Source organism: Chelonia mydas, chromosome 2 (assembly GCF_015237465.2).
Source record: "Chelonia mydas isolate rCheMyd1 chromosome 2, rCheMyd1.pri.v2, whole genome shotgun sequence".
Taxonomy (NCBI): Eukaryota; Metazoa; Chordata; order Testudines; family Cheloniidae; genus Chelonia; species Chelonia mydas.
The window spans coordinates 1,530,241-1,556,125 of NC_057850.1; the positions used below are offsets into that span (position 1 = coordinate 1,530,241).

A 25,885-nucleotide genomic window follows, 5' to 3' on the forward strand; every position below is an offset into this window, starting at 1 on the left:
GTTTAATGTGCTCCTAATTGCCAAAGTGAGCTGAGCGGCCTCCATGCTTGCCTTGGTATGGCGTCCGCACAGAAAAAAGGCGCGGAAGGATTGTCTGCTGTTGCTCTGATGGAGGGAGGGGCGACTGACGACACGGCTTACAGGGTTGGCTTCAGGGAGCTAAAATCAACAAAGGGGGTGGCTTTACATCAAGGAGTATTTCAGGCAGGACTTCACAGAGGGTTCCAATAAGAAATGGTGCACCTAAGTTATTGTTCTTATTGGAACAAGGAGGTTAGCCTGGCCTCTGAGTGATACATGGCTAGATTTACCTCGCTGCACCTTCTCTGTGAGTGACTGCAGTGTGACCTAGAGGAATGAGTCCCCTAGACGGGGGAGGGGGGGAAGCAAATGAGTACAAAACAAATCTGGTCTATTTCTTGTTTTGATCCACTCCATCTATCTTTTACATCTTTGGCTGGCAGCAGACGGTGCAGAAGGACTGCATGCCATCCACATCTCATGGCTGCTCGGCAGCAGACGGTGCAGAAGGACTGCATGCCATCCTCATCTCTTGCCTGCCCGGCAGAAGACGGTACAGTAGGACTGCTAGCCATCCTCATCTCTTGCCTGCCCGGCAGAAGACGGTACAATACGACTGCTAGCAATCCGTATTGCCTGCCTGCTCACCATAAGACGGTTCAATAGGACTGACTGCAGGACTAAAGAGAATGACCTGGTCAAGTCACTCCAAATTTAGTCCCTGCGCCCATGTCTGCCCAGGCGCTCCCAGCCGACGTGGCCAGGAGCACCTCGGACATGACGATGACGGCTACCAGTCCTATTGCACTGTCTGCTGCCAGAAGACAATGGGTTGATGCTGCTGTGTAGCAATGCCGTACCGCGTCTGCCAGCACCCAGGAGACATAGGGTGACGGTTACCTGAGTGGGCTCCGTGCTTGCCGTGGTATGGTGTCTGCACAGATAACTCAGGAAAAAAGGCGCGAAACGATTGTCTGCCCTTGCTTTCACGGAGGGAGGGAGGGAGGGAACGGGGGCCTGACGATATGGACCCAGAACCACCCGCGACAATGTTTTAGCCCCATCAGGCATTGGGATCTCAACCCAGAATTCCAATGGGCAGAGGAGACTGCGGGAACTGTGGGATAGCTACCCACAGTGCAACACTCCGGAAGTCGACGCTTGCCTCGGTACTGTGGAAGCACTCCGCCGAGTTAATGCACTTAGAGCATTTTCTGTGGGGACACACACACTCGAATATATAAAACCGATTTCTAAAAAACCGACTTCTATAAATTCGACTTAATTCCGTAGTGTAGACATACCCTAAGGCAGGTTTCTAACCCTTTAATCACCCTCGTGGCTCTTCTCTGACCCCTCCCCAATTTATCAGCGTCCATCATCCTTATTCTGCTGCCCTCACTCCTTCCTTTCCCTTAGAATCAGGAACTCTATCATTTCATGATCACTTTTATCCACATTGCCTTCCACTATCAGATTCGCTACCACTTCCTCCCCGTTGGTCAGAATTAAGTCTCAAAGGGCTGTCCTCCGCTTACTTCCTCCACTTGCTGGACAAAAAGTTGTCCCCAGCACATTCCAAGAACGTACTGGAAATTTTGTCCCTTCGATATAATATCAGCTACAAAGCACTGAAAACAGATAAAGGAAGCAAAATACACCCGGCAAACACCATGGCTGGCAGGGCTAAGGGCAATAAGAAGGAGTTTTAAAAGTATAGTAGGAACAAGAGAAACCCCAGCAGTGGGCGAGGCCCATGGCTTCTGGAGATGGTAAAATTGTTAATGATACAGGAAACATAGCAGTGTTTGATAACTATTTCTGTTCTGTATTAAGAACACATCATCCTGCTTCTTTCTTATCATATGAGGATGACGAAGTACTTTCCAGTCCATTAGTAAGAGAAGGTTAGACAGCATCGCCTACGGATAAACATTTTAAAATCAACAGGCCCAGATGGCTTGCACCCCAAGAGTCTTAAGGGTTGGCTGAGGTGATCTCTGCCCGGCTGACATGAATTCTGATAAATCTCGGACGATCGGGGGATTCCAGAAGATGGGATGAGTGCTAATGTTGCACCAATATTCAAGGGGGCAAGTAGGATGATCCAGGAGGTAATTACAGGCTGGTTAGCCTGATATCTGTTGTCACGGATCCAGCTTTGGAACAGCCCCGTGCAGGAAACCTTCAGTGTGCCAGACTCACAAGGGGTCCCACTCTTCCTCCAGAGCAGGCCACCTTCCTGAGCCCCTGGGCTCCAGCCCTCTTGTCACGCCAGGAGCTCTGCCCTGCGAGTCCCACTGAGCCAGACCCTGGGAGAGACGTGTGCACTCTGCAGGGACTAGTGCACTCAGCCAGTGTTTGCAAAACAGCGAAGGGTTTACGAGTCAGCTGGGACATGGCCTGGGCCGTCCCTAGCTCAGCACAGAGTTGTAAAAGTTAAAGCATCATCCATCTGGCCGAACCAGAGCAATCAGCCAGCCAAGCTGGAGTGGCTCCACCCCAGACTCTGTCTCTCTCGGACTCCTTGTCAGTCCCAGGAGACAGCAGCCGGCATCCTCCCCAAGCCAGCCCTGTATCCCCTGCCCATCACATCCCCGTCCCGTGTTCTCCAGGCAGGGCCACGCTGCGGTCATACCCCACCAGCCAGAGCTTCCCGCTGGGGAGTGTTTAGGCCATGGGGCTTCCATTGTCCCTGTGGACCTCTGTTGATCTGGGTCGGTTTCAACCAGTTCCTTAACCACTGTATTAATGCGGCCCGGCCAGACAGGCGGCACCCACACCTCCTATCCTGCGCTGCCCCCAGAGCAGACCAAACCCTTTCCCCTCCAGTGGGCAGCAACGCAAAGTACAGAGGGAAACTGAGGCACACACACGATTCATAAAAATATTACAGCAAATTCCCACTTCATCCCATCAATGGAAAATAACGGAGACGCTGATTCAGAATGGACAAAGTTCAGAGCCGCCATGGCGAGTGTGGGGTTGGTGTCCTGCCCGCTGAATTCACCCGCGCCCGCTGTACTGCTCCCTGCAGGGCGTGAAGGGGCTGGCGTCTCTGGAGCCAGGGGGAGCTGGGTGTCGAGGGGGCTGGGTGTCGTGTGCTGGCTGGGTTGGGACTGGTGACGTATGGAGGCGCTGCCTATGCTGGAGGGGCCTGCGCCCAGATGTGGATGCGCCAGGACGGGGAAGCCCCGGCCAGCAGCCACTGCAATGGGGACAAAAGCCAGGCTGTGTCAGGTGACTGTGTGAAGAAGGGAGCTCGGACAGGTCTGCTCAGGCCCAGTCTACACTAGGGACTAACATTGGTAGAGCTGCGTCTCTCAGGGGTGTGAGAAACCCACACAATTCTTCCGCCAACCCCACCGGCCCGGGAGAGCCCCCTGGCGGCATAGGTCATGTCTACATTGCAGCACCAGACCCTGGTGGAGATGTGTACGCCCCACAGAGCTTCGCGCCCCCCGCCAGTGTTTGCAGCGAGAGATGGCCGCGTTTCCAAACCGCACAGGGGTGTTCGCGGCTGGAGCCCAGCACCGGCCACCCTTAGCTCAGCGCAGAGAAGCAGAGCGAAGAGATGGTCCCTCCTGGCCAAGCCAGCGCAATCAGCCAGCTACGCTGCCGCGGAACCGTCTCTGGCTCCAGCTCCCTTCTCTTCGCCAGCCCCAGGGGAGAGCTCAGCGTCTCCGCCAAGGGCAGCCCTACTCCGCCACCTCTCCCCTTTGCACAGGAGCTGGGGCTGCGCTCTGCTTCCCTGCCCAAAGGTGGGGCATCCCCCTCCCTCCTGGGCTGCGGGGGTGACTGGCTGGTCGGGGTGCCCGTTTCCCTGGCCTCTGTGGCTGTTTGCTCAATGGCCCCTCCAAAGCCCAGGTGGCTAAATAGGGATTGAGGTGCCTGCTTACAGACCCAGGGCTGGAAACGTTGGTCGTGCCTGCACTAGGCGATGTGCCCCGGGCTGATGGCAGGCTCAGAGCCTGGCCTAGCTGCAAACCAGGACCGCACCGAGCCGCGGGCAGCGCCAGCTCCGGCCTGCGTCTGCCCGTGCCCAGCCCCGTTTCCTGCTGCTGCCCTGAGCTAGTGGGGAAGGGGCCGGGGAGGCAGGCCGCAGTGCTCAGCCTCCAGCAGGCCCCAGCTCCTCAGCCTTCAGAAGAAGAAGGCTCCCCTGCCCCCAGTGCACCTGGCCGACCATACTGTGCTTCCATGGAGCCCGGCAGCCCTGTCCTCGCCCTGGAGCCTGAAGGCTCCCTGCCCAGCGCTGCCTTGTACCTGACAACAAATGGTACGACTGGCCCTGAAACAACCTCGTGCTGCATCGCCCCCCTCACCCAAGGGTCCTAGCCGCGGGAGCTCTGCTGGCTGGTCCGGCCACGCTGCTGGAAGGAGCCTGGCCCTGGCCTGGCCCGGCGCTTGCCCAACATTAACGTCCGGCGAGCCCTGGTCTTGTCCCTGGGCCAGGTTCCTCCCGCCCTTCCGAGCCCAGGTCCCCGCTGCTCCCCCTTTGTGTACAGCCTCACTGTGTCCAACGCCCCAGCTCTGCCCCATGTACCTGTCACTGGCGGAGGGCTGGTCTGGGCCCCCTCCCAGCCCCAGCACACGCCTTCGGGGCCCTGGGCATGGCTGTCTCCGCCAGGGCACACGCTGTGGTCCCGTTCCCACAGGACTGTGTGCTGCCTGCAGGCCCAGCTGCAGGGGCCCGCTGTGCCGTGGGCACAGGGGCCACAGGGGCACGGGCTGTGGCCGTGAGACATGGTGCCCTGGCACAGCGCCTGGGCAGAGCAGCCAGCCTCGCCCCTTACACCTGCTGTGGCTCCATTCTGGGGGGCAGAGGAGCCCGGGGGTGCGGCCGGGGCCTGGGACTCCCGCGTCCCTTTGTGACGCCTTCCATGGAACTGGCCACAGGTTCCGGGGCCAGGCCAGCTGGGGGGCCCTGGCTGGGCCATTCGCTGCTGCCCCCTGCAAAGCCAGAGGGAGGGTTGGGTTGGAAGATGCTGGTGAGGGCGCCGGGAAGTGGCAGGTGCCTGTTTACCGCAGGGCAGGAGGGGGCGCGGCGAGGCAGGGAAGGGGCAGAGCAGGACAGCACCTCTGTGCGCTGTGCCCCAGGCTCCTACTGGCTGGCTGGAGACGCCCTGTGGCCAGAGCCCCCTTCCCGGCTCACGCTAGCTCCCTGCCACCCTCTTCCCCCCTCGCCCTGTCAGCACAGGACCTGCCCAGGGAGCCCCAGGGCTCTGGTGTTGAAGCGGCAGCTTACATCACAATGTCTGCCAGGTGCCCGGCTCATGTCATCACCACGGGGCAGCCACCCGTCCCAGCAGTGGAGGCCAGAGGGGGGCGCATGGCCAGCTCCCAGCCCACCTAAGCCGCTGACCGCCCTTTCCCCATGGCGTCACTGGCAGGCGCAGGCTCCTTGCCTCCGGGGGTGGCCGTGACCAGCTGCTACGAGCAGCTGAGAAGGGAGATCCAGGCACTGATCACGGAGAATGAGGAGCTCAGGAAGCTGGTGGACTTGATCAAAGAGAACCAGGAGCTGAAAAACGTCCTGCGGAACCAGGCACTGAGCAGCGATACACCGCTGTCCTCGCTCACCTCCACCAGGTCCACCGAGCGAGGGCAAAGTAGTATCCTCAGCCCAGGTCAGGGGGGCTCGGGGACGGCGCCATGGCGGGGGCTAGGCAGCTGGGGTTCTCCAGCATGGCCCCAGGAGCTGAGCTTGGTGGACTGTCCTGAGGAGACCCCAGTGTGCTTTGAAGTGGGGCACCCAGGTCCTCTCCAGGGGCACTTGCGGCCCCACATGCTTCCTCACTAGCTGGGAGACCATTTTCTCCAGCGACCTGCTGGTGGTTGGGCCCTGAGCTGTGCACAGGGCATTCCTCCTTTATACAGCCTGTATGCAGCCCTGTGCTGTGCCCGGGGGCAGCCCCCCGTTCTCTGGGCAGAGGGCATTCCTCCTTTATACAGCCTGTATGCAGCCCTGTGCTGTGCCCTGCGGCAGCCCCTGTTCTCTGGGCAGAGGGCATTCCTCCTCTATACGGCCCATATGCAGCCCTGCGCTGTGCCCTGGGGCAGCCCCTGTTCTCTGGGCAGAGGGCATTCCTCCTCTATATGGCCCGTACGCAGCCCTGTGCTGTGCCCTGGGGCAGCCCTCCGTTCTCTGGGCAGAGGGCTTTCCTCCTCTATACGGCCCATATGCAGCCCTGCGCTGTGCCCTGGGGCAGCCCCTGTTCTCTGGGCAGAGGGCATTCCTCCTCTATATGGCCCGTACGCAGCCCTGTGCTGTGCCCTGGGGCAGCCCTCCGTTCTCTGGGCAGAGGGCTTTCCTCCTCTATACGGCCCATATGCAGCCCTGTGCTGTGCCCTGGGGCAGCCCCTGTTCTCTGGGCAGCAGTGCTGTTCAGATGTGGTCCCTGCCCAGGGCGCTCGCCAGACCAACCAAGCCCAGAGACCCCGTCCCAGCACAGGCGCCAGGCCCTGCTAGTACAAACCCACAGCTGGCTAGATTGTCCCTGCAAAGCTCTGCTCCAAAGGGTCGGCTTTGACTGAAGAGCGGCAGAGGGCTGCAGGTGCCTGGACGGGGCCTCGTCTCTGCCCAAACCCTGTGAAGGGGACCTGCTATGAAGAAAACACAGGGTACCCCCCAGCACCCTTTTGCATCCCGCACACAGGGACCTGGGAGGGCAGGCTACACTAGGAGGTGAGGTGGTGTCCAGCAGGCAGGGACGGGTCCTGCTTGGAGGAGGGAGCCTGGCACCCACCCACTTGCAGGCTGAGGGGCAGGTGCGCCCGGCCTGGCTCCAGGCCCCTGTGGGAACGAGGCTAGGCGTGCCCAGGGGTGACAGGCATCAGCAGGAGACCCATCTCCACCCCAGCAGGCCCCGCATCCGGGTCCCCACTCTATCGCCAGAGCAACTCCCTGTTATGGGACGACACCATAGAGGAGGGGCCGGTAGCCAGCAACCTGTTTGGCTCAGGCTCCAGATCGTCCTCCCGGGCCAGCAAGACGTCCCTGTCAAAGCACTCCAGCCAGATCTCCGACAGCCAGATGTCCGAGGCCAGGGCCCGAACCCCCGAGTCCTCCTACCGGAGCTCCACCGACTCCAGCAAAAAGTACATGCACACCCGGCTGCCCTCCAGCGTCAACTTCAAAGGTAACAGCGCTGTGCCTTGGGGGGGGGGGGAACATGTGTCTGTGGGTGACTTATGAGGGGTACATGTGTCTGTGGGGGTGTTTGTGTGTATATGTTCATGTGGAGGGGTACATGTGCATGTAGGGTGTTTGTGGGGGGGTGTACGTGTGTATGAGGGGGTGTTCGTGGGGGGTAAATCTGATGAGGTTCAACAAGGACAAGTGCAGAGTCCTGCACTTAGGACAGAAGAATCCCATGCACCGCTACAGACTAGGGACCGAATGGCTCGGCAGCAGTTCTGCAGAAAAGGACCTCGGGGTTACAGTGGACGAGAAGCTGGATAGGAGTCAACAGACTGCCCTTGTTGCCAAGAAGGCTAACAGCATTTTGGGCTGAATAAGTAGGGGCATAGCCAGCAGATCAAGGGACGTGATCGTTCCCCTCTATTCGACATTGCTGAGGCCTCATCTGGAGTACTGTGTCCAGTTTTGGGCCCCACATTACAAGAAGGATGTGGAAAAATTGGAAAGAGTCCAGCGGAGGGCAACAAAAATGATGAGGGGACTGGAACACATGACTTATGAGGAGAGGCTGAGGGAACTGGGATTGTTTAGTCTGCAGAAGAGAAGAATGAGGGGGGATTTGATAGCTGCTTTCAACTACCTGAGAGGTGGTTCCAGAGAGGATGGATCTAGACTGTTCTCAGTGGTAGAAGAGGACAGGACAAGGAGTAATGGTCTCAAGTTGCAGTGGGGGAGGTTTAGGTTGGATATTAGGAAAAACTTTTTCACGAGGAGGGTGGTGAAGCACTGGAATGGGTTCCCTAGGGAGGTGGTGGAATCTCCTTCCTTAGAAGTTTTTGAGGTCAGGCTTGACAAAGCCCTGGCTGGGATGATTTAGTTGGGGATTGGTCCTGCTTTGAGCAGGGGGTTGGACTAGATGACCTCCTGAGGTCCCTTCCCATCCTGATATTCTAGGATTCTGTGTGTTTGTGGGGGTGTTTGTAGGGGTACCTGTGTTAGTGGTGGCGTTAGTGAGGGTACATGTGTATGTGGGGGTATTTGTGAGGAGGGTACATGTTTGTAAGGGTGGGGGTGTTTGTGGGGGTACGTGTGGTTGTGGGAGGGACATGTGTATGTGTGGGTGTTCGTGTGGGGGTATGTGTGTTTGTGGGGGTGTTCGTGTGGGGGATACATGTGTCTGTGGGGCTGGTGCAGTTCCTTGGAGCCCCTGTCGTGCCGGACCCCACCCCCTAAGGGCCCGGCCACTGGGCTGCTCTTCAGGGCTCTGTCCAGTCAGTGCTGACTTCCCCCAGGGGGCCAGGGGAGGAGGGGTCTGGGGGGTTCCACCCAACCCAGGACACAGAGCCCAACCTCAACCCACTTCACTCCCAGCAGCTTTCTCCTGACAGTCACCCTGAACGGCCCTTCCTCTCACCCCATTCCTCCTCGCCCCATGGCTCTGAATACCCGACAAGTCTGCACCCTCAGCGACCCCCCCATGGCTCTGAATACCCCAACTGGGCCTGCACCCCCCCACCCCCCCACACACCATGTCTCTGAATACCCCCCACAGGGACTACACTTTCAGTGACCCCCCATGGCACTGAATACCCCACGAGTCTGCACCCTCAGCGACCCCCCCTCCCCCACCCATGGCTAGGGTTGCCAACTTTCTAAGTGCACAAAACCAAACCCCCCTGTTCGGCCCGGCCCCTTCCCCGAGCCCTTGCCCCGCCCCTTCTCCTAGGTCCCACCTCCCACTCACTCCGTCCCCCCTCCCTCTGTCGCTCGCTCTCCCCCACCCTCGCTCACTCGCTCATTTTCACGGGGCTGGGGCAGGGGGTTGGGATGCAGGAGTGGGTGAGGACTCCAGCTAGGGGTATGGGCTCCAGGGTGAGGCCAGAAATTAGGGGTTCAGGCTGTAGGAACGGGCTCTGGACAGGGGGTTGGGGTGCAGACTCTGGGGTGGGGCCAAGGATGAGGGGTTTGGGGTGCAGGAAGGGCCTTCGGGCTGGGGGGGTGGAGCTGAGGGGTTCTGCATGTTGAAGGGGTCTCCGGGCTGAGGCAGGGGGTTGGGGTGTGGGAAGGGGTGAGGGCTCTGGGCTGGGGCTGTGGTTTCCAGGGTGGGGCGAGAAATGAGGAGTTCAGGGTGTGGGAGGGGGCTCAGGGCTGGTTCAATGGTTGGGAGGGGGTGTGGAGTGCAGGCTCCAAGGGGGAGTTTGGGTGAGGGAAGGGGCTCCAGGTTAGGGCAGGGGGTTGGGGTGTGGAGGGGGGTGTGGGCTCCGAGCAGCGCTTGCCTCAGGGGGCTCCCTGGAAGTGGCGACATTCCTCAGTCCCTAGGTGGAGACGCGGCTGGGCAGCTCTGCACGGTGTGCGGTGCCTCGGCCCGCAGGCGCCGCCCCCGCAGCTCCCATTGGCTGCGATTCCCGGCCAATGGGAGCTACGGAGCTGGCACTTGGGGCGAGGGCAGCATGCGGAGCCCCCATGGATGCCCCTGTGCCTAGGAGACGGACATGCCAGCCGCTTCCAGGAGCTGCGAAAAGCCAGGCAGAGAGCCTGCCTTAGCCCTGCTGCGCCACCGACCAGACTTTTAACGGCCCAGTCAGTGGTGCTGACCGGAGCCGCCAGGTCCCTCTTCGACCAGACATTCCAGCCGAAAACTGGATACCTGGCAACCCTATGGCTTTGAATACCCCACACTGGGCCTGCACTCCCAGTGACCCCCACCCCAGTTCTGAATACCCCTCTCACCAGAGCTGTCTCTTGGCCAAGCAGCTGGATTTAGCCCGCTCCTCTCCCCCCATCCCCGGCCTGGTGCTGGCTCCCCAGCCCTCTGCTTGTGGCCGGTGGCTGTTCTCTGAGCTGCCCTGGGTTTGCCAGTGGCTCTGTGGCACTGAGGTGCCAGCTGTCAGAGGGAGGCCCCAGGCGCAGCTGGGCCCAGCACCTCCCGGCTCCAGGCCTCTTCTCCGTCGTCCTGCTGGGCTGTAGTGTAGGCGGGCTGGGCCAGGCCTTTTCGGTGCACCCATCCCACCGCAACCCCCGAGCTGGTGCTGGTGGTGGGGAGCCGGTGCCAGGGCAGGGCCCTGGGGCAGGGCCTGGGCAGGTGTCCATAGCAGCAGTGCCCGGGATGGAAGGACAAGCATGCCAAGGCAGCCAAGCGCCGGGGTGGTTTGCTTTGGCTGCATGGCCCGCACTCCCCGTCAGGGCTGGGGCTGGCTTGGTGCTGTGGGGACATTCACTGCGGGCTCTTGGTCCCCTGCAGCCTCCACAGACAGCGTCCCCCACAACGTCTCGCCATGGGACTCCAACTTCAGCGACACGGTCTTCACCGACGACATGCCCTTGCTCCCGCAGAGTGCCTCCTCCCCAACCAGCAGGGCCGCCCCCGTCAGCTTCCATCTGCCCCCACCCCCAGCAGACCCCCAGCGCCCGCCGGACGTCAGGCCCAAGGAGATGACGCGCAAGGTCTTCCGAGCCACTGATAGGCCCCAGACACAAGGGGCCACTTCCAAGCCCAGCCTGGCCAAAGGTAAGTGGCAGCTACTGTGCGGCCCGCTGGAAACGAGCAGCACGGTAAGCCCCTGCGAGTCATGGTCACACCAAGAGCCCCGGGAGGGCATGGCACGGGCTGGGGAACCCACGGGTGGCTCCGTGGGAACCAGGCAAATGGGAACGAGGTGGCCTGGCTGGTATCTCTGCCTTCGTCCCAGGGCTCCGGCTGAGAACGGCCCCGGTGCCGTGTCTCAGAGCCGTGGCCAGAGCCCGGTGCTCTTCCAAGAGTATGCGCATGGATGCCAGCCAATACTTTCCTGCACCCCTGCCACCAGCTGGCCGGCCACCCCACAGGCTCCAGCTGGTCCCCGGCCAGTCCCCACTGCACCCAGATGCTGCACCTACCAACCAAGAGTCCTGTGACTTTGCTGGGACTGGTGCCCACAGATGGTGGTGCTGCCCACTGCAAGTGGAGATGGGGGCCGGGGACCACCAGACTACTAGTCCCATCATGCAATGCAGGCTGCCCACATGGCAAGGCTGCCCACTGTATGCTGGCACATTGTCACCTCTGGCTGCCCTTCAGTATTAAAGGGACACTACCGATTTGTAACCTGGACTCTTTCAAAGTCACACCAGGGCCTGGTCCTGCACCATCCTGCTGGTTTTGGTGGCTTTTTGTCCATATGGTCCTTGCTAAACCTGCCCTTCCCCCATGACTGTGTGGTGGCAGCGGTGGCAGCCCAGCCCTTCCAAATGCAGGAGTCTGGGCCTATACTCAGGAGACTCTTTGAAAAGTCCAGGGTCGGTTTCTTTGCCCTCTGGTGTCTGCACTGTGGGGCACCTTTTCCAGATTGTCTCTGCACCTACAAGGGCTGGAAAGTGACTTCAAAGAAAAGGGGCAGCTAGGATTCTCCCCGACCCCTGTGCCCAGAGCTGGGGCTTTCACCAAGTCTCCTGACAAACACAGCAGCCCCCACAAGGCCCGGGAAAGCCACAGCCTACAAGCAGGAACCGCTCCCTCGGCTGTGGCTCTCCTTGAGTTTGGCCGGCTTCGCCTCAGGCCCAAGCGGCTAATGCACAAAGGGAACAAACGGAGAGAGTATTCTCTCTTTCCCCCGATCACCCAGCTCCGCGCCTCCTGTGGGCGCCGGCTCACAGCCGGAGCTGGAACAACTTCAGACAGGCGCTGACGGGGGCGCTGAGGGAGCCTCTTTAAGATGAGGGCAGTCAGAGAGCGCTTGGCTGGCTTTAGCTGTCTCTGATACTTGTATGTACAGTTTTCTGTACTTTCCCTGACTACATCATACCACATAGTAAACGTTACATTGAACATGATCATATGATCAAACCCGACTGACTAGGTGATTAAAATAGCCTGGCTATGTTGCATTCATATGAAACCTTCTCCAGGATCTTTAACGTCTAGGTATGCTATCTTTTGGTCGATTACAGCCGGAATTCTCAGTTGATTCTACTCCACTTACCTCCAACTCTTACTTCACATGAGCTCAATTAAATGTTATTAGCTAGCCTAATATCTAATTTCTAACACTACACAAGAAGCATGTAACACCATACATATATAGAGGCATCCTTCCCTAAATAATTAACCCCTTACCCGGATTCAGCAATTACTTAAACAAGTCCCAAGAAACAGCAGAGAGGTGGAGGGGTCTGGTCCCTCTCTCTTCCCTCAATGGCTAATGTGCTCTTAGCTGATCAAGAGGTTATTACCCAGTCGGGATCTATCGAGCAGCACCAGGGTCGTCCTTACCCATACGCAAAGTACGTAGCTGCGTAGAGCACCAGGAAATTTGGGGCTCCAGCCCCTGCTCTGGCTCTTCCCCAGGGTCCCCACCCTTGCTCCTCCCCCGCCCCGCCCTAGCTCTGCTCCCACTTCCCTGAGCTCTGCAGCCGGGCCGGTCCTACACTCACCGGCAGCGGGAAGTGCAGCGAGCCGGCCCCAGCCGCGCCGCCCGTGAGTGCTGCGTAGGGCCCCAGAATAGCTAGGGACAGCCCTGAGCAGCACGGGGCAGCCTGACGATAGACGGCTCTGGAGACTGAAGTAAGGTAGCGGGAACTGTACAAGTTCTGAGTTACTGCTGCCTCTTGGCGGCAATTAAAACATAAATCAATCAGCTCTCCCACCACCGCAAGGTGTGACTCTTTGGGCCCAGTGCAACTGCCATTTTAAACTTCTGGTACCTTAATATGACCACAATTCAACGTACAAAGCCCCCTTAACACATGTATAAAGATTCTAAACCCAAATGACTAGTCAGTAATACTCAATGAGGATGCCCTCGGCTTGCAATGAGGGGTCCTTACACAGTTACAATATCCATGGAGACCTTATGGTGCCAAGTTAGTCTGATGGTCCAGACCTTGAGTGCTCCTTTGTGTGAGGTGCATATTGTGTAGATGTCTACTATTTCCCCCTGGAGGACATATTCCTCCCTCTGTTGCAGAATTAATCAGTTAAGAAAAGTAGAAGTAGTGTCCTAGAGGCAAAGAAACAGAATGGAAACAGTTGAGGGAAAGAGGAAGTCCCTGATGAGTTGCAGTGTTTCTGATCGGCATCAAATTCTGACTGAGAGATCAGCTGAATTTCAACTTAGACTTTTACTTAGAGTTTCCTATCTTGGGTAGGGAGGTTGCCCCTGTGCGCCTCTCAGGGTCCCATCTGGGGTGCCAATCTCTAGCCTGATCTTTAGATTATATATTAATTATACTGATTACTTAAGAATCCCCAGTTATTATTTTGAGGATTGAGAGGTTCTCGTCCCAAGATCAGGCACAGTATTATTTAAATTATTATATAGTCGGATAGTATAGTGGACAGTTGCAACACTCACACTATAGGAATTCTTTTATATTTACAAATATAGTTTATTAATACATTTAGCACCGTCCCAAACACCCCAACTCAGTAAGGCAGATAGAGATACTACAGAACGTCCATCTGCACATCCATATACCTCTCCTGTACAACAACCTGAAACGTTAGCCATCAGCTTCCTCATCACCATCACCTTCCCCATCTTCACCAGTGGCCATCCTTCTGGCACCTCAGTTCATTGCCATGACACTTCTGTGGTCAGAACTTCCCCTTAAACACTCTATTTTCAGCTCCCCAATACTTGGGATTTTCTGTTGGGCTGTTAATCTGTGCAAAGTTCATAGGCCTCAAGGTTTATGCTAACTTGCTGAAGCTAATGTCTTACAGAATACAGGCCTGTAGGTTCCTTGTATTACGGCTGAATATAATGCAAAGCAGTGAATATAACAAAGGCAAACTAGCTCACTGGGCTACAATCCGGTGACGGACATGCTGAAGGAGCATTAGAGATGCAGAAAGAGGACCAGGGGAGGACTGTGGCATGGGAGCCCAGGGAGGACCCAGTTTCCAGAAAAGCATGGTTGACGGTTGAAGCCAGCTGACGGGTTGAGGGGTTGGGGATGGCGCTCAGGTTCAGAGCGACTATGTTGGCTTAGCACCCTGTGGTTTGTTTTGCAAAGGCCAAGGCCAGAAGCCCTGTACTGAGGTGGGCATTGCTGGGATAGGTTGACCCCTGTTAGGGCCAGCGCTTGGCTAAGCCCGTGTGTTTTGCATTCCCGCGTGTTGCTCTGAATGACCTGCGGGGAGAATGGCTCAGTATCTCTCAGCATTTGGGAGAAAGGGGAAGTGGGCAAAGTGAATTGCTTCTGGTTCTGACAGGATAATATTAAAATTAAAAACCTGTAAAACATTGAATTCTGCTTCCTTGTAGTTCCATTAGGCTACGTCTAATGTGCACGTACAAGGCAAAGCAAAGGCTGGTTGCTTACTACCCCGCCCCCCACCACCTGTAAGCGGGAGGTGGTAAGGAAAGAAGTGAGGGTTACACCCCCTAGGTGAAATACTAAGATTGTTTTGTTACTTGCATACTTGTATTAGCCAAACTGCACCCACAAAACGTGTTGGGCTTCCATTTGCAGTTGGTAATTAACATATTCCTAATACAACTAATGGAGCGGGAATCCTGCTCTCCCTTTGCTGCTGGACTCGGCTCCCGTGGGAATGCCGGTGTGGACGTGCACGCACCAGCACGAGGGGCACATCTGCCCCCAGACTTGGGGCTCCGGCAGCAGTGAGGCAGTCACCCCGAACGGGGCTCTCCACAGGAGCCAGGGGGGTTACGGTGGATGCCAGGCGTGTCCCGCTGACAGACAAACTGTGCGGGCAGGTGAGAGGAAAGGATTTTACCCAGAGGGCTGGCCCGCCTGCAGCATCCATGGGGAAGTTACTGGCCAGCCACAGCTGGGGAGGGGTCAGTGTGCACACAGGGAGAGGGAGCCAGGGGCATTGCCATAGAAACGTGGCTTGTTTGCACAGATTCGTGCCTGCCACTGAGGGTCACCATCCAGCTGATTCCTATTGCTGGCACGCTGGGGTGGCCGGGGCCAGAGTGGGCGACTCACTGACTGGCTTCCCTGGGGCCTTGCAGATCACAACCAGCTGACCTGGGAGCGCATCGTGGGAGAAATCGCCTTTCAGCTGGATCGCAGGATCCTCTCCAGCATCTTCCCCGAGCGCGTGCGGCTCTACGGCTTCACCGTCAACAACATCCCTGAGAAGATCATCCAGGTAGGAGAGCCGCTGAGGGGTGGGCAAGCCCGGCTCTGCGGCTCTCTGGCTGGCACACTGCTAAAGCTGGCCTGTGGGCAGGGCTACGCCATGGGGTGGCTAAGGGCAGGGACAACAAGGTGCTTTCTGCTGGAGCTGAAGCCAACGGGCCCCCCCTTTTCTGTGCCCCAATTGCCGGGGGAGGGGATCATTACCTACCCTGGGCCATTTCCAGTCTGTTGGCAAACGCCAGCCTGGGTGGCTGGATCATCTCATCAGTCCCAGAGCAGCCTGGCAGGGCAGGGTAAGCTCCTCACAGCACCCTGCCCTGAGGGGAGCCGTCCAGCCCTTGCTCTGCGGGACAGGCAGCCTGGGGCAGCTTGGAGGCCCCAGAGAGGGGCACATTATGCACTCCCCGATGGATCGCGACAGGGTGCAGTCAGGTGGATGCCTGGCCACTAGAAAAGGGGCAGAGAATCCACCAGCCTGTCTCATGCAGGGCCCCTTGGAGGGTCAGGGCTTTGGGTCACAGCAGAGTCAGCGGGGGTTCAACAGGGCCCTAGAGGCAAAGTGCCCGGCCCCATGCCCAGTCCCCTGGGATAGAAAGCTTCACCCTGCCACAGTCTGCAGGTGGGGAGAGGTGGGACTAGCAAGGACTGACCCGCGCAGACAAGGGCTGCTTAGCTTCTTGGGCATGAATGGCTGCACAAAGGAGTCAGCGCCAGGGTACGACCCACACTGCTGACGGGGCCACACCTGGGCAGACAAAGCCGCGGGGAAGGTTTCCCAATCATCAGGCAGATCTGTCTGGCAGGGGGACAGATACTCTGGAGAGCGTCTCCTAGGGAAGGGGCAGGAAGCCACAGCCACTGCGTTCACAGCCAGAGCTGCCCTCCCTCAGGACGAGCCTGCCCAGGCCCTGGGCTGCATGGACAGGACGGGCGCTGACAGGGCTCTTCCCACTGAAATGTGCACGGCCCTTCAAACTAGCCCTTCCCGTCCTGTGGACATGCTCCAGGGACACAGGCCCTGCTGCAGCGAGGCAGCCCCCCAGCCCTGCCAGCCCCAGAGCCTGTCTCTGTGGCGAGGCAGCCCCTGGCCCAGCTAGCCCCTGAGCCCAGCCCACCCCACCCAGGCTCCTGGCTCCCCTGCGGGGCAGCTCCTGGCCCAGCCAGCCCCGGCTCCCAGCTCCCCAGAGGCGTAGCTCCTGGCCCAGCCAGCCCCCCAGCCCAGCCGACCAGGCTCCCATCTCTGACAGCAGCCAGCACCCGCGGCTTCAGAGGAAGGTGCAGGAGCCCTGCAGTATCGGTTGTGGGGTGAGCTGCCTCAGGGGAAGTTCCTCTGAGCCTGTCACAGGAGGTCTGGCTCCTACCCTAGGGGTTCGTGCCCGTCTGAATTCTGAGTCAGGGGTTAGCAGTGACTCTGGCCAGCAGACTCTCTACGTAACTGTCTCTCATCCCATTTCAGACTCCTGCTAAGGGCTTGGATGCCCCGACATGTAGTGGCAGTGAGTCCTGCAGGCTGACTGTGTTGGGCTGAATCCAGTCTCCTCTGTTCTGCCCCCCTGAGATCAGTTAACTGGACCTCGGGGTGCCTGACCCCTCCCCTCAAACCGCTCCTCTTTTTCCAGGCTTCCACCAACACCATCTCCAACCAGGTGGACGAGCAGCAGTGCACAGCGATGACGCGGCGCTACCTGGAAATCATGAACCGCCTGAAGGCGGTGGGGTACGACGCCCGCATGCATCCCAGTTTCACCGAGTACATCGTGAACACCTATGGCATTCTGCGGGAGCGGCCGGAGCTGGCCGCCTCCGAGAGCGGCTCCTACAACAACGTGGACTTCCTGCGCAGGGTGGTGACGGAGACGGTGCCCGACCCCATCCGGAGCAACACCCTCATACTGCTTGAGTGCCTTGCCCAGCTGGCCAAGGACGACAGCAAGCCCATGTTCATCTGGTGAGCCGAGGCTGGCCTGCCTGTGTGCCGCAGCGAGCCCATTAAACATTCAGCAAAAGGCCTGATGCCCCAGAGCTTCATTTGAGATCAACACAGCACAAGAGCCAATGACCTTTATACCACCGCTCTCCGACCCTCGTCTCCTAGCCGTGCCCAAGACCAGCCCTCTGTGGCCGCAGGCCGGGCAGGGCCAGCCCCAGCTACCATGTACTCCCAGCATGCCTTCCCAGAGGCACCCTCTACCCCAAGGGCACCGGCTAGTCTGACAGACACAGCCACACACGACTCTTGCAGGTTGCCATTTGAACACACATACACATTCACCCGCCCTCCCCAGGGCATGCTGCTGTGGAGGGCAGTTTTATTCTGGTGTGCCCACTGCCCCATTTCTCCCCTGTGGCCAGGGCAGGCCCTGGTCAGCCTGCGGTTCTTGTGCAAACTGCTGCCCCTGCAGAGGAGCTGGGAGCTGCTCCCCGGTTGCCTCTTCCCTTTGGCCGGTGTGTGATTGTTTAGCTGCGGTGCAGGCATGTGACCCGTTCCGGTTTAGCCAAGGTGTGCGGGGTGAATCCCCACCACCCGCGCAGTGTCAGGGCTCTTGTCTGTGCCCGCTGTGGGATGTTGTCTCAAAGCTACCGGCTGCTCTTCCCTCGGCAGGCCAGCAAGGGACACACCCCACCTTGCTACACTGAGTGCCCAGTGCAGATGCCTCAGGGTCCTTTCGATCCTCTGCCATGGGCCTGGAGGGTTACTTGTCCAAGATGGAGTCCAGGGTCACATGAGCAGATCACTTGCCCCCACCTTTTTCTGAATCACAGGGGGTGACCATTGGCTCCTGGCTGTCTGAGGAAGCCCTGCTGGGCGGGATGAGTTTCTTCAATGGCCGTGGTGAGAGTGGAGTATCCTTAATGGGCCAGCAACACACAGCTGGCTAGCCCTGATGTCAACCCACCTGGGGGCGTCACCCAGGCCTACAACACAGGTCTGAGATGCAGCTACATCGCCAATACGCAAAACTGCCGGTCTAATGATGGTACATGGATTTAACGAGGATAATCATACTTGACCGATTGTAACTGTTCTATGGATACCGTACACGACACGCTGTGTACAAGATTTAATGCCCCTAGTAACAATGGTGCCTGTGTTGCTGTAACTCGTCAGCTGTAAACAGCATCACCCAGGCTTTGGTCTCTTTTCATGAGCAGGGAGTTTCATCAAGTTGAGCTCAGTCCAAATGGGCCCCGTTCCAAGTTCTTCCTTGGGCTCCGTTTCTCTCTGGCAGTGCTCACGCCTGCATCTGGTCAGGCTGTAACCACCGGGCCGGGTCGACAGATCTCTGCTGTTCTCAGTGTCGACTGAGCCAGCCCGAGACCACCCCACCCCGAGTGACGTTTCACCTCCCGGAGATGTGGAGCCCCGTTTGTGTGTCACATAACCCTACAGTTTTCCAGTGCAAACATCCCACAACTGCTGTGACAACCAGTGAGTTTTCACTTTTCGCAGGGACCCCACACAGCCCCATCGGTGAAGGATCAGGCAGAGGGTCAGACGCAGGGGTGCTAGACCTACTTCACTCTGTCTGTGTCTCAAGCAGACGTGAGAGTCCCTGCTCAGCCCTGTTGGGCCAGGCACTGCACTCACGGGTGACAACGACAGCCCCTGCCCCAAGAGCCACAGTCTACGGGCCAGCCTGCCCTTTCCCAGGGTCTCAAGACCCGCAGGGCATGGGCTGCAGCTCCCTCAGTGCCCTCAGCCCTCTGTGCTGAGTCTCTATCCCCGGCTATCTGGGTGCTGACCCTCACTGTCACTGGGCCCTGCAGGCAGGGGGTACAGTGAAGGGGTCATTGAGGCTGGGGGAAGCTGGGTGTATGTGTCAGGGATGGGGGTGAGGGGTCTGGGACAGCAGCATCTGGCATGTGTGATGAAGTGGGAATCTTTCACAGTGTTTGATATGAGTAGTGTGTGTGCCTCAGTTTCCCCTAGGTGGTGCATGGTTAGCTAGATGGGGGAAGAGGTGATTTACTCTTTGCAGAGACCCAGGTGTGCCAATGACCACTCTAATTGCCTGGATATTTGACACCTAGCAACAAATAACTCTGGATGGCCCATGTGCCTTAGGAAGTCAGCCCAGTGTGACCAGCTGGAGGACAAAGAACTGGGGAGGGGCCAGGTGGGGTTGTTAAGTGTGGGCTGCTGGAGGCAGGAGACGCTCTTGGGCTGGGAATACGCAGTGGGGAGAGAGCTCTGGACTGACCCAGCTGGACTTTGCTGTAACTTTCCATTCTCCATGTTAACTAAGGACTCCCAATGCTTTGTTCCAGACACCTAATAACCCCCTGCTGTTACCCCAGGGGCTGAGAGTCACTCCAGAGTCTGGAAGCCAGGTGTGTATTGATTCCTTGGGGATGCATGTCTCCCTGTGGAGTCCAATCCAGGTGGACTCACTGCAGGGAGCTCATGGCGTGACCTGCATCAGTCCCAGGAGGCGATGAAGCCGGGGGGCTGACCCCAGTGACAGAGTGTGACCCTCAGGGGGCCGACTCACTGAAGGGGTCCTCCCAGGGGCCGTGACAGAGCCGTGCGAGAGCACCAGGCCCATGGATCCATGACAGCATCTGAGGGGAGTTGAGGCAGTCTAGCGGAGGGGCTGTGTATAGACATGGGGGTGGGAAGGGCAGTACAGGATCAGGGACGGGCCAAGGCCTTACCCCCCCTCCCCATCTTGGCATGAAGGCGGGCCCTGCACACCTGTGCTCATTGCTACGGTGATAGGCAGCAAACTCACCAAATTTTCCCTTTTTCAAATTGGCAGCCCTCTTCCAAGGCTCCAAATGGGGCTGAAGCCAGCTCCCAAGGGCTCATTTAAGGACAGTCCCTGCCTGTGGAAGAGAAGCTGCCCAGAGTAAAGATGGCTGCTGCCCGCTTCCAGTGTTTTCAACAAGGATGGCACCAGGCGGCCCGCAGGGAAGAAGGCTGTGCTCCATGGCTTGGGGGCTGGGCAGGGCCCTGTGAGGGGACAGGAGGAGGTTGGGGTGCAGGGAGATGGAAGAGTGCTGAGGTGTGTGACCCAGGAAACTCCTGGTGCCAGCTGACAGAGAGCACAGGGGGGCCATAGAGTTTGACAGGCTGTCACGGAGCCCCGGGATCAGTGCTAGGCCCCGGCTTGGGAACGGGCTGAGAGGAACCTCTCAGTGGGCCAGACCCCCAGGGCCTCTCTCCCGGCTCATGGGCAGCCACGCGGCCTCTTGGCCTCCTCAGCTGAACCCCGGGGGCTCCAGCCCTCCTGCCCCACACCCTCAGCTCTGCCCAGCGAGTCCAGCTGGGCCAGACCCCTGGGGAGACCTGGCCACGCAGCAGGGGCTAGTGCCCCTCGCCCAGCGTTCGCAGGGACACTCTCCGCGCGGTCACAGCCGGGTTGTTAGCTAGCTGCTCACAGCACGGGATGTGCTCAGGGTGGCCCAGGGAAACGCGGGTTAAAGCCCCGACCGGTGGGGTCAGCCCGGAGCGCAGAGCCCAGCTGTAAGAGCCCCGTTGTTCCAGCTCTGTCTGTCTGTCCGTCTGACCTCCTTGGGCAGTTCCCAGGTGACCCCAGGCTCCTTCCAGCAGCCAGCACCTACCCCCTCACCTCACTCCTCACAGTCCTTTGTTCTCGAGCTGGGGGGTCTTTGCTCAGCCTCCCTGCAGAGGTGGGGAAACCCCTCCCCGGTCTCCCCCGCCTTCGGCGCCAGGTGTCAGTGTCCTGTAACTGGATTTGCCATTGTCTTCTTGGGTCCTCCATTGATATGGGGTCAGCTGGGCCAGTCCTTTTCAATGGTGCATCCCAACTCAGACAACCAGGCAACATTCATAGCCATGTCTCTTAGTCTGCCCTGAAAGCAAACAGTCCTCTCTCCCTCTCCCACCACGTAACCTGTGAATTATAGGGAAAACTGAGGCACACACACGCATCATCAAATGTTACAGAAAATTCCCATTTTGTCCCACAGGGATCCCAGGGCTCAGTTGCATGCAGAATAATTCACTAGCTGGTGGCATGTGGGAGGCTCCAGGGAGAGCCAGTCCCATCACTGTATGGTAAGGAGCCCAACACTGCATTACCCCAGCACTCGATATCAGAGTGATTATCACACAAAACCAGCCCAAACGGATCAGGCTGGCAAAGCAGCACCACCTGCTATGCACCTAGGTGGCGCAGGCGTGTCTCCCCAAACATGGGCTGCTCCTGAAGTCCTTCCTCCATCTCATCACGATGTGTCAGAGGCAAGCTCATCCAGACCTGGCTTACTGGGTATTTGGACTCTGCACCAGTGCACACACGCAGAATTCATGGGCCGTGCAGGGTTTTTTTTCCTCCAGAAAGGTGCTACAGTTATGCCTTTTGCCCACCAGGGGGCGCTGTGGCACCAGACTAGAGCAGCTGTCTGGGACAGGAGCAACCTCAGGGGACGGGAGCAGCCTCAGCTGTGGATGTGGAATAGAAAGAAGCTGCCTTCCGCTCAGTATGCTGCCCGTGGGGCCAGGTCTGGAGGCATGGGATCTGGGGGCACATGAGACTGCTGGGTGGGGGGGGCGGGGTGTCACAGACTGGGGTGCATAGAATCATAGAATATCAGGGTTGGAAGGGACCTCAGGACGTCATCTAGTCCCACCCCCTGCTCAAAGCAGGACCAACCCCAACTAAATCATCCCAGCCAGGGCTTTGTCAAGCTGGGCCTTAAAAACTTCTAAGGAAGGAGATTCCACCACCTCCCTAGGTAACACATTCCAGTGTTTCACCACCCTTCTAGTGAAAAAGTTTTTCCTGATATCCAACCTAAATCTCCCCCACTGCAACTTGAGACCATTACTCCTTGTTCTGTCATCTACTATCACTGAGAACAGTCTAGATCCATCCTCTCTGGATCCACCTTTCAGGTAGTTGAAAGCAGCTATCAAATCCCCCCTCATTCCTCTCTTCCGCAGACTAAACAATCCCAGTTCCCTCAGCCTCTTCTCGTAAGACATGTGCCCCAGCCCCATAATCATTTTTGTTGCCCTCCGCTGGACTCTCTCCAATTTGTCCATATCCCTTCTGAGTGGGGGGACCAAAACTGGACACAGTACTCCAGGTGAGGCCTCACCAGTGCCAAACAGAGGGGAACAATCACTTTCCTCAATCTGCTGGCAATGCTTCTACTAATACAGCCCAATATGCCATTGGCCTTCTTGGCAACATGGGCACACTGCTGACTCATTTCCAGCTTCTCATCCACTGTAATCCCCAGGTCCTTTTCTGCAGAACTGCTTAGCCAGTCAGTCCCTAGTCTGTAGCAGTGCATGGGATTCTCCCATCCTAAGTGCAGGACTCTGCACTTGTCCTTGTTGAACATCATCAGATTTCTTTTGGCCCAATCCTCCAATTTGCCTAGGTCACTCTGGACCTCCAGCGTATCTACCTTTCCTCCCATTTTAGTGTCATTTTGAACTTGCTGAGGGTGCAATTCACCCCATCATCCATATCATTAATGAAGATGTTGAACAAAACCACCCCAGGACTGATCCGCTAGATACCAGCTGCCAGATGGGCTGTTCAGATGGGCTAGTTGCAGGGGCAGACTGGGGAAGGGGCTGAATGGGAGTGGGGGTGCTGGGACACATGGGCACAGGGGAGGGGGATGGCTGAGTGGCAGTATAGGACCATATGGGGATGGGGGAGGTGAGGATTTGTTAATTCATATGCTACCTATCTAGTGTGGTAATTTCAGTTTGCAGTTTTGTTTATTTACTAAGGTTATTTGCTTTGATCTGTTTGCTATCACTTATAATCACTTAAACCTATCTTTTGTAGTTAATAAACTTGTTTTTGTTTTGTGTAAAACCAATGTGGAAATCATACTTGGGGCAGAAAGCTGTTGTATATTCTGCTCCGCATTGAGGGAGGGGGTGAATTTCATGAGCTTACGCTGTACAGTTCTCTGTACAGTTCTCTGTGCAGTGCAAGATGGTATAATTTTGGGTTTACACTCCAGAGCGGGGGGGTGCATTTGAGTAACTGGGCTAGGCAAGAGGGGATGGGTTTGGAAGAGAGGAAGCTGGAAAGCTCCCAAACCCACCCAGACCTGTGTTTCCATGTAGACACCTGGTGTATTGCAGCATTGCATCTGGGAGCAGCATGAAATTGGGCCAGAGACCTCTTGTACCGTGTCCAAGGGATTTTCACTTTCCTCTAGGGGTGTGGAACACATCAAAGAGCTGACAGCATTCCCTGGGAGCGCCTCTGTTCCTACTTGCATATTAAATGTGGCAACATAAAATCCCAGGTAATGGGGCTCTGCCAAGAGCTTGTGCAGGCATCACAGGGCCGCGGCTGAGTGCGCCTGCGGCCGCTGGGCCTGAGGAGTTGGCTCTCGGGAACTGTGGTCGGGCAAAAGATGCCATAGATGAAGGCCAGAAGGGACCATTCTGGAAACCCAGCCTGCCCCCTGCACCATGCAGCCAGTGATCCCACCATCCAGCCCAGGCCTCCTGCTCCTTATTTTCCACTGTGAACTTCATTGACTTCAGCTCCCACCCTCTGGGTCTTGTTCTGCCTTTTCCTGCTGGGTTCTGCTACCCTTGGCTTGCAGAAATCTTCACGCACGGGAGACACTGAGGCCCAGAGGCAGAAAGGGATTTTGGCTCCTAACTCCTATGGATTTCAAAGGCAGCTAGGAGCCTAAATACCTTGGAGGATCTGGAACTTGGAACCCATGATTAAATCACCTCTTCACCCTCTCTTAAATTAGCAACGTGTGGGGTGACAATGACGATATATTAGCTGCATTACCATCACCCTAGGAGCCCCAGCCCCGGCCCAGCCCCCACTGTGCTAGGAGCTGTCCAATCAGAACAAAGAGACAAGCCCTGCCCCAAAGCGCTGCCAAGTGGGTATGACAAGAGCCCACTGGAGACACACAGACAAATCGACGAGGGAACAAAGAGCCACGGGACGCTGCCGGTCAGCATGACGGGCCATGCTGCTGACTCTCGTGGTTTCATAGAATCATAGAATATCAGGGTTGGAAGGGACCTCAGGAGGTATCTAGTCCAACCCCCTGCTCAAAGCAGGACCAATCCCCAACTAAACCATCCCAGCCAGGGCTTTGTCAACCCAGGCCTTAAAAACCACTAAGGAAGGAGATTCCACCACCTCCCTAGGTAACACATTCCAGTGTTTCACCACCCTCCTCGTGAAAAAGTTTTTCCTAATATCCAACCTAAACCTCCCCCACTGCAATTTGAGACCATTACTCCTCGTTCTGTCATCAGCTACCACTGAGAACAGTCTAGAGCCATCCTCTTTGGAAACCCCTTTCAGGGAGTTGAAAGCAGCTATCAAATCCCCCCTCATTCTTCTCTTCCGCAGACTAAACAATCCCGGTTCCCTCAGCCTCTCCTCATAAGTCATGTGTTCCAGTCCCCTAATCATTTTTGTTGCCTTCCACTGGACTCTTTCCAATTTTTCCACATCTTTCTTGTAGTGTGGGGCCCAAAACTGGACACAGTACTCCAGATGAGGCCTCACCAATGTCGAATAGAGGGAAGCGATCACGTCCCTCAATCTGCAGGCAATGCCCCGACTTATACACCCCAAAATGCCATTGGCCTTCTTGGCAACAAGGGCACACTGTTGACTCATATCCAGCTTCTCGTCCACTGTCACCCCTAGGTCCTTCTCTGCAGAACTCTGCCTAGCCATTCGGTCCCTCGTCTGTAGCGGTGCATGGGATTCTTCCGTCCTAAGTGCAGGACTCTGCACTTGTCCTTGTTGAACCTCATCAGATTTCTTTTGGCCCAATCCTCTATTTTGTCTAGGACCCTCTGTATCCTATCCCTACCCTCCAGCGCATCTACCTCTCCTCCCAGTTTAGTGTCATCTGCAAACTTGCTGAGGGTGCAATCCACACCATCCTCCAGATCATTTAGGAAGATATTGAACAAAACCGGCCCCAGGACCGACCCTTGGGGCACTCCACTTGATACCGGCTGCCAACTAGACATGGAGCCATTGATCACTACCAGTTGAGCCTGACGATCTAGCCAGCTTTCTATCCACCTTATAGTGCATTCATCCAGCCCATACTTCTTTAACTTGCTGGCAAGAATACTGTGGGAGACCGTGTCAAAAGCTTTGCTAAAGTCAAGGAACAACACATCCACTGCTTTCCCCTCATCCACAGAGCCAGTTATCTCGTCATAGAAGGCAATTAGATTAGTCAGGCATGACTTGCCCTTGGTGAATCCATGCTGACTGTTCCTGATCACTTTCCTCTCCTCGAAGTGCTTCAGAATTGATTCCTTGAGGACCTGCTCCATGATTTTTCCAGGGACTGAGGTGAGGCTGACTGGCCTGTAGTTCCCAGGATCCTCCTTCTTCTCTTTTTTAAAGATGGGCACTACATTAGCCTTTTTCCAGTCATCCGGGACCTTCCCCGATCGCCATGAGTTTTCAAAGATAATGGCCAATGGCTCTGCAATCACATCCGCCAACTCCTTTAGCACTCTCGGATGCAGCGCATCCGGCCCCATAGACTTGTGCACGTCCAGCTTTTCTAAATAGTCCCGAACCACTTCTTTCTCCACAGAGGGCTGGTCACCTCCTCCCCATGCTGTGCTGCCCAGTGCAGCAGTCTGGGAGCTGACCTTGTTCGTGAAGACGAGGCAAA

General features: G+C 57.2%; 1 protein-coding gene across 1 annotated transcript; it reads left to right on the top strand.

The window, feature by feature from the left end:
• The first annotated feature begins 5,395 nt into the window (after positions 1-5,395).
• On the top strand, positions 5,396-17,205 carry SPATC1 (spermatogenesis and centriole associated 1). Its single transcript, XM_043538905.1, has 6 exons — positions 5,396-5,648; positions 6,689-6,721; positions 6,882-7,160; positions 10,404-10,670; positions 15,124-15,263; positions 16,873-17,205. The coding sequence occupies exons 1-6, from the start codon at positions 5,396-5,398 to the stop codon at positions 17,203-17,205; spliced, it is 1,305 nt and encodes a 434-aa protein (XP_043394840.1).
• The last annotated feature ends 8,680 nt before the right edge of the window (positions 17,206-25,885 follow it).